Here is an 8824-nt window from a genome sequence, read left to right on the forward strand (position 1 = left end):
AACATATAGACTCAAACCTGAATATAGCTGTTGGTGTAGTTCGTTATTCAGGGTGTCTTTTCAGTTATCTCAGTAGGGCTTGGTGTTGGGTTTAACCTGTTTGGTGGTTTTGGGTGGAAGCAGAAAACAGATGTGGTTTACTGTCTGTCTGCATCTCTGGTTTCATATTTAGGTAACTGGGGCGGGGCACAAGGAGGTGCCCTTGTAATATGGTTGAATATCGTTAATGCGTATTGTGCATCATATTTATGATGCATTTATCATATATATTGTGGTTCAAAGGTTGAAATTATTTTATAGCAGTTGCTGGATCATAATATAAATCCTATGCAATTTATAAAGCTATAAGATTTGAGGTAAAATGTAGTGTCTCAATACATCATAACATGATTATAGCCCCCTTTCTACTGATTTCATGCTTTACATGAATTATATAGTATAGATATAGACCTGCATACAGTATAAAAACTGGAATATGGAAATATACAGTTACAGTTGACCGATCAGTCACTAAATCTTAACAAAAAATATCACAACAGACACAAAGCAGCATCTTCAAAATATACAGTTTCTGAAGTTTGCATGCATGATACTATGTTATTGCATTCCAGTGCATGATTTCAATGAATAAATCAGTAATAATAAAACATATTATGCCATACATAGCCTACTTTAAAAGGAATGATAATGTATGCATGCCAGATTAAAACGTGTAGCAACATACATTTTGATGATGAAATTAAACTATTTCAATCTTTTATTGTGTGTGCCTGTAGCGAGTAAATCATGATACACCTGATTTTAAAAGACCACTGCAGCAGAACATGTGTGAAGCATCTAACAGGTGAGTGTCATTTAAAATTGTTGGGGATTTTACGTTTTCTAAATTTGCACAATATTAGGTTATTGCATTTTTCTTACTTTGTAGCTTTTTCCTAAAATGGTCATATATTACACCCATACGATACATTGATAATAACATAGCCTATTGTCCTTTACTTATCGCGTAGTGCATGCCGTACATGTACAGACTTGCATTCCATAAACACACTCGCATGAAGTAAGAAACACATATACTGTTCAGCAATGTGAAAATCTGTTATTAAGTTGTATTTCAGGAGAGTTTGTAAACAGGAAATTCCACGTGTTCTTTTTTTATTTCCTTCTTGGCCGAAACTCGCCAGACTGCTTGCTGTTTATTGAACGCCCGAAGCGATGCCATGTCAATACGCAAAGCAGTTAGGACCAGCCTTGGAGGCGTTTCTCCTCTGAGTTTCAGCAAGTGCAGAACAAGGAACAGGCTCATATTCATTTAAGGACGCGGAGGGTAGCGCGCACACGATTACCCCAGTGGAGTTGACGTTTCCCCTCAGCACCAAAGCTAAACAAAAACAAATCTGTTCTTCTGAAGAGAAGATTTCAGCGAGGGATCAGGAATCAAAACAGGTAAGCTGCCTATATGAGCTCATTTGGGGACAAGATCTGATTGCTCGTGTACAGGTAGTTTCTCGGCTTTCTAACACTTAAAAAAATACCCCCAGAGATGCTCGATACCTACGATCATCTGTGCGTACTGCATACATACAAATATACTTAATTTGTGTCCATTCAATAACTGTATTAACTCCCATTGTTGCAGATACAAACACATATGCTCAATTTTGTTATTGAAATTAATAGTAATATACCATCATTTGTGACTTTTTTGTAGTTCTCCATCTTCCCAGCGTGCCTCTCCGTTGTTTATTTGCCTCAACGCTCAACCGCGGATTGAGGCTACTGTATACTACGCGGACATCTGATAAGAGTTTGTTCCCAGCCTGATATAAATCAACAATGGCAACAATGACATTGTATGTGTTCGCCGTCAACAGCAATCTGGGATCTTTCGCTGGATTCGGTTGTGCGTAATGACGCACAAGGCAACTCTTTTACTGGTAATCTATACGCGAAAACACAAAGTCCTGTCTCAAAAAGGCAAAGATTGTATCCCTCCAAACTAAAGCCTGGAGAAACTTCTGACAAACACGTTGCACCTGCACCATTCATGTCGGCAGCATTAGCACATGAAAATCGCCTTCAATTGCTTTTATTTTCTGTGTATTGAGGAACAAAAGACGTTTTCAGCTAATTTGTAACTGGATGCTGTCGAGCTGAAAAGAGGAGAGAGAGAGAGAGAGAGCGAGAGAGAGAGCGAGAGAGAGAGAGAGAGAGAGCGAGAGAGAGAGAGAGAGAGAGATATGGGCTACATGTACCGTCTCTGTTATCTGACGGTGTGGGTGTTAAGAGGTTAATTAGCTTGAAGCCTCTGGGGCTACCTGGCACCTCCAGGTATTTTCCATATAATATAGGGGAATTAGACAGAGGCCATTGTGAGGGATTATCTCAGCATAGAAAATCCCTCTATTAGAATGAAAAGCACTTTCCAGTGTCTCAAAATAATTGAAAGTGGAATTAAATGTCAGGTTTCTGACATTTCTTAAGAAACTGCTTTATCAAAAGCAGTGGGAGAGCAATACTTATTTATTAAGTATCTGAAAAATGAGCTAAATAATCCATTACAGAAAAGGGTCCTGCATTGAAAAATAAATGCAGTTTTTTTTACCAAATGGATGCAGTCAAATTCTTCCATCACATGTATGTAATTTATATTGCAGTTCAATTTTAATGGATCAAAAACCAGATGCGTATGTTTGGGGCTAATCCAGTGAATCTGAACTCATACAAATCTAATATTTCTTTAAAGTGGTCCAACTCAATATTAAAAAAATATTCATTTTGATGTTGCAGCTGGTGGAGCTCTTTTTTACAACTGTGCATACAGTACTTTTGGGTATTTCAATATGTGTCATTTTACCATATTCTACAAGATGATTATATGTTTTGTATATACAACATGTTTTAACCTGCAAAGCAACTGGTAAATGTAGCTGTCAAATACATGTTGTGGTTTAAAAAGTACATTTGTCCCTGAAAGGCAGCGAAGTGGGCGTATAAAGTAGCACTAAATGTAAATACAAAAGTTAACTGATAACATATAACAAAATCAGACATAACACACGCTAGACAGCTGCACATCTTAATAAGTTCCAGGTGTCCTTGTATACATTTTTACTTTGCCTTTTGCTTTTATCACACACTTTGTGCCAATTATCCCGCGTGCAGCACACGTCTCCTACAAAAGCAGATGTGTGAAGCGGTCACATTTCACTGTTTTCCGCCGTGCTGTGTCACCCAGTGGTCGGTGACCCTCGTTTTAACCTTGGATGGACCATTTTGCAGGCGTCAAGACTCCCGCTGATTTCTGCACACAATTCACTCCGTGGGCGTACAAGTCATTCAGGGGCAACAGCAGGGTTAAGCCTCTCGTGTTCTGGTTTTGATCTACTACCTTTCACCTCTGATCTTTCACACTGTGGCAGGCTGCCAGTTAGGGGAGCTAAGAAAGACATCACAGCAGAAAAGTCAGGGTTTCAGTGGTCCTTTAGGCTCAAACGAATCATGCCAGGTTATTGGCATGCCAAGCTGCTCCAGACTACCACCTCTGTGATCTTGCATATTGCTTCAGTCACCTTACTCATAGATTTAATGTATCCTGTATTTGAAATTGTGTGCATGTGTTCTTAAGTTATAAGACCCAGATGTAGTAAAATGACGTATTCGAGGTTATAGGCAGTCTTCTCTTTGATCATCTGGGTGGTGACAGCTCCTCTCTCACCCTCTCCTTGACGAGCAGAAGAGAAACATCAGATTTATTTCTTACTATAACAAGCATGTTAAAGGAAAACATGGCATCAGGTTTCCCACCCTGACCAATGGTTTATCTTGGAATGCCCGGAACGCTCCGGAAATACACCGTGTTTGGATTTCTCGAACCCACTTCCTCATGTCTAATCTGCACTCTGTGCTAGTGGAGCTAATGTAAACATTTATTGTACTGCCCCCTGACTGCACATCAATCACAGGGAACTAATATGTTTTTGACACGGCAACAGAGAGCTTCTATTAACTCATGAAAGCAGTATTTTGACAAGTTAACCGCATTAAGATTCCTCAGGATCTGGTGGCACACCACAAGTGGCTTTATGTTTTATTAGCTCATGCACTTTGAGTCCACAACGGTAAAATAAGCCATGCTTTATGAACAGAAAATTGCTTCTTAAATATGATAACAGAAGGTAGCATTTCGTCTTGTTTTTACAGGATCCGTCCCGGTCAGAAGTGCTGTGTATTCCCTCCCAGTGGTCTGTGGTCGTCTCCCAGTGCTGAAATATGAGTCTGAGCACCAGTGAGCTGGAGGACCTGTGGGAGTCGTTGGGGGACTTCAACTTCTCCGAAGCCTTTAGCAACATATCGAGTGTGGATGCAACGGTGTGCGCCACGGCTTTCAACCGCAACGCTCTGCTCTACTCCATGTGTGTCCTCTACATGTTTATCTTCATCGTCGGTCTTGCTGCTAACGCTCTGGTCCTCTGGGTAAACATTCGTGCCCAAAGAGACTCCACCCCTCGCCATGAGACACACATGTACATCACCCACCTGGCAGTGGCAGACCTATGTGTGTGCGCCACCCTGCCTGTGTGGGTGAGCTCGCTGGCCCAGCACGGCCACTGGCCCTTAGGTGAGGTAGCGTGTAAACTCACACACCTGCTGTTCTCCGTCAACCTCTTCGGCAGCATCTTCTTCCTGGCCTGCATGAGCATGGACCGCTACCTGACTGTGACGAAGCACGGGGACCATGAGAGAGGCGCACGCAGGAAGCTATTCCGCAGCGGAGTGTGTGTAGGGGTGTGGCTTCTTGCTCTGCTCGCCTCCATACCAGACACCTACTTCCTGCACACTGTGAAGGCAACGCATGGGGACACCATATTGTGCAGGCCTGTGTACCCAGAGGGAAACCCCAGGGAGTGGATGGTGGGCGTGCAGCTGAGCTTCATCCTGCTGGGCTTTGCTCTCCCCTTCCCCGTCATTGCAGTGTTTTACGTGCTGCTAGCCCGCGCTTTTTCTCGTTCCTCCTCTTCTTCTTCATCATCTTCCACAGTGGAGCAAGAGCGTCGTGTGAGCCGCAGGGTGATCCTGGCCTACATTGTGGTGTTTTTGGGCTGCTGGGGGCCCTACCATGGCGTCCTCCTGGTTGATTCCCTGTCTCAGCTGGGCCTGGTGCCTCTGACCTGTGGCCTGGAGAATGTGATCTACGTGGCCTTGCACCTCACCCAGTGCCTGTCCTTGCTCCACTGCTGTTTCAACCCCATCCTCTACAACTTCATTAACAGAAACTACCGCTATGACCTCATGAAGGCCTTCATCTTTAAATACTCCACGAGGACGGGTTTGGCACGCCTCATTGACACTTCCAACATGTCTGAGACTGAGTACTCTGCTGTAGCTGTAGACAACCCACCACAGATCTGAGACGGTTTGTAAATCCAAATGACTACAAATGCAATATATGCGTATGTTACAACTAATTTGTTCTTATCAGAATCTGTTCACAGACAGCATCCTTTGTACAGAAATCTGCTTGAGTCATGTAGAAAAGCTTGAAGACAGGCTAATATCAACGTTGATGGATCAATTTCAAAGCACTTACAAAGCAGTTTTATTATAACAGCTGATACTGAAAGGATATATTTCACTCATTGTCACTCATTTGTAAAGCCAATACAGTGGCCGTATATGTGTAAAATCATTGCTTGTACTGTTCATGTAGGATTGTACTGTGTGTGTGTGTGTGTGTGTGTGTGTGTGTTTGTGTGTGTGGTGTGTATAATCTGACAGGCATTGAATACCGATAGTATCAGCAGAGTAATATTGTTAATCTTTTTTTTATATAAATTTGTATTTATATTCTGTACATTTTAAATGTTTTGCGTCCCTCCTGTAAATCAAAGACATCACACCCTGATGGCTGCTCCACACTTCATGCAACGCTGCTTCATCATTTTAGTCGAGCTACTGACTGGCTCAGTGCTTTAGTCCTGCTGTCTCTGTTAATCATAAGCTCATGTCACTTCAGTTGAATCCTTCAGACACAAAAAAAAACTGAAATTAATTTTCCTGCAACTAAGGTTTGTAAATGATCTAATGCATGTGTGTTCTGAGTTGCATAGTTACAGGAATAGTACGACTTGTAGGGAATTTAGATGTCCGTGCACTAAATATGAAGCTACAGCCAGCTGCTGTTAAGCTTAGCTTAGTATAAGAACTAGAAACAGTGGAAACAGCTCGCCTGGCTCAGTCCGAAGGAAAAAACAAATCCCAAGAATTTGCTTACCAGCACCTTCAAAGTTGGCTAATTAACATGTTATATTTGTTTGTTTGATTCGTACTAAAAGCAACGCTCGGGGGAGGATTATGTGCTGGACTATTTCTTTGCTGGAGGGAGTGACTCTCTGTTGTCTTTCAGTCTTTGTGGCAAGCTGAGCTGAGGAAATCTCATGCTGGCTTTAGCTTTCTATTTGGCGTACAGACATAAGAGTGGCACTGTATCGACCCTCTCATCTAATGCAACTCTCTCTACGAGAAAGCAAATAAACTTCAAAATATGAGGTCTTGCATGTTAACTTCTCTGTTTTCTTTTAGTTCTAAATATTTCCAGTGTCTGGATGCTTCAACTGGGACTACTGAGCTTAAAGAGCAGGTAGATGTAGCTCCTTTGTATTCTGAAACGTACAGTATTATGTACAATACTGTACGGTCGCTATATTTTGCATCAGTGCTAATTGTGGAAAGGATGCACATGTGCAAATCCATGTGATGTTAATCCTGCTGTGCCAGCACACAGGCCACAAATGGCTGAAACCTTTATGACCAAATAACACAAAAGAATAGCCTAACTACCTTTATGTAAGCAGCAGCTGTGGTGTATAACAACCAGGTGTTTATTAGGGACCAAAGAACAAAAAAAGCATATTTACTTTAGAGTTGTGTGTGTGTGTATGTGTCTTTGTGGGCCACAGCTTGACTCCCAGAAATGACGTTTTATGTATCATAAATATTGAGTTATACAGTTTGCTCACTGTCTGTTGTAGGAAGCAACATATTCTTTTGATGCGCTGACATAGAGCACATTGTGTCATGTGATTGGTTACACATGTATGCTTTTACACTGAGAAGATTTTGCAATCAGAAAAGAGTGGGGACACAAACATGTGTCGCGAAGAACAGAGGCATTCTTTTGGTATTGTAATGTGTAACATGTGTTTTGTTATATATTAAATACAGAGAAAATGTTTTCCTCCGTGTCTCAGTTTCTTTGGCTCTTGTCAAATTAAGCTTACAACTTAATAATCATGCCCCGAGATTCCTAAAATAAAGGGTTTCAACTGAGAAGCTCCAATGACGGTTTTGGAAATGCTTTTACTGCCATTTTTTACTGCCATGCCATTTGAGGCACTGAATAACACACAAACAAACAAACTCATGCAGCGAAAACATAACATCACTGTGTGTGGTTTGTCCCAGCTGTCACGGTTCAGATAGGCTTTAGTTTGACAGAGTATTTACGTTTTCTCAGTCATCGTCACACCAACTTTCTTTCAGACTGCAAAAGAAGAAAGAGATGTCACTCCTGCCAACTTAAAGTCACAGCTGGAATTTTTCTTTTTACCATCGGGGTCAGAGGATACAATTCAATTGAGTTTATTCTCTTGCATTTTGTACATAATTTAATTTAAGATAGGTGCATGTAATACGTCAACCCATCAGTGTTTTGCTCCGTTAACCCCAGTGCTTGACCTACTGTCCTGTGGGATGGACACCACCCTGCCACTGTTATCCTCAGGATTAGTGATGGCAATCCACAGTGCCTTCTTGCAATCAACTGCCATTTGTGAGTCCTTCAGCGTCTTCAGGCAGCCTCCTCCCCCTCCTTCTATGGGAGGATGAGCTCAATGAGAAAGACCACCTTGGTGGCGAAGGACCACACCACTATGTCTGGGCGGAGGGATGTGGTGGTCTCCCTGGGAGATCTCCCTAACCAAGGTCAACTATCTTTTTTTTGTTTTGCCCCTGAGTGTAGATGCAGCTCAATCCAGTGTTCCTTCCTATCCTAAGGAAATAGATACATTTTGTGTCCTCGCAATAAAAATTAAAAATGTCTGCCTTATCACACTAAAGTCTGAAAACATTTTTGACATGCATACACCTCCTCCTCCTTTTCCTTGTTTTTCACCTCTTACCTACATTTTCCCAGTGTTTTGGCCTCCTATTTCACTATCTGCACACGTCACCGGCTGTGGTGCCCTTGAGATAGTCTTGCTGACAGGATGTGTTGAAGGTTAGCATTGTTGAGAGAGGGCAGCTCAGCCCTCCTCTTTGCTGAACCACTGCTGGAGGCAGGCCAGGAGTGTCATTGGCTAATCTGATGAGGAAGCTGTGCGGGGATTCACAAAGGTCAAACCAATTGATTGATCTGCTGATGAAACCTTCCTTCTCCCCTGTGAAACTGCCTTGATCTCACAGCACTCCTGGTGTGCGGTGATCATCTCCGCCGCAACCAGTCACTTCCTCTCCTTTCTTATTTTCCCCGCACAAGACATATTCGTTTGACCGGAAACCCGTTCAATCTCTTCCTGATGTTGCAGCCTGTTGATGGCTTGCTCCAGGTCACTGAACTTCCACCAACTAACTCACTAAACAAGATGACATGTGTAAATGAAACAACTTTGTAGTCAGTGGAATGCAGATAGTTTTGGGTTTGACAAAGTGAGGGCAGGATTACAAGGAGGCCCCAGGCAAGAAGTGAGCTGAGCCCCCGTTAAGCCTACTCTTTGTTCCCCTTACGTTTTGAGTTGATACAATTTAAATGTAAGAATATGAACTA

The 8824-nt window shown here is 42.2% G+C and overlaps 1 protein-coding gene across 1 annotated transcript; it reads left to right on the forward strand.

Moving 5' to 3' along the window:
• The first annotated feature begins 1268 nt into the window (after positions 1–1268).
• On the forward strand, positions 1269–7740 carry LOC116395606 (atypical chemokine receptor 3-like). Its single transcript, XM_031869621.1, has 2 exons — positions 1269–1446; positions 4204–7740. The coding sequence occupies exon 2, from the start codon at positions 4273–4275 to the stop codon at positions 5410–5412; it is 1140 nt and encodes a 379-aa protein (XP_031725481.1). The 5' UTR covers positions 1269–1446; positions 4204–4272; the 3' UTR covers positions 5413–7740.
• The last annotated feature ends 1084 nt before the right edge of the window (positions 7741–8824 follow it).

Source organism: Anarrhichthys ocellatus, unplaced genomic scaffold, assembly GCF_004355925.1.
Source record: "Anarrhichthys ocellatus isolate YVR2014 unplaced genomic scaffold, GSC_Weel_1.0 scaffold47, whole genome shotgun sequence".
Lineage (NCBI taxonomy): Eukaryota > Metazoa > Chordata > Actinopteri > Perciformes > Anarhichadidae > Anarrhichthys > Anarrhichthys ocellatus.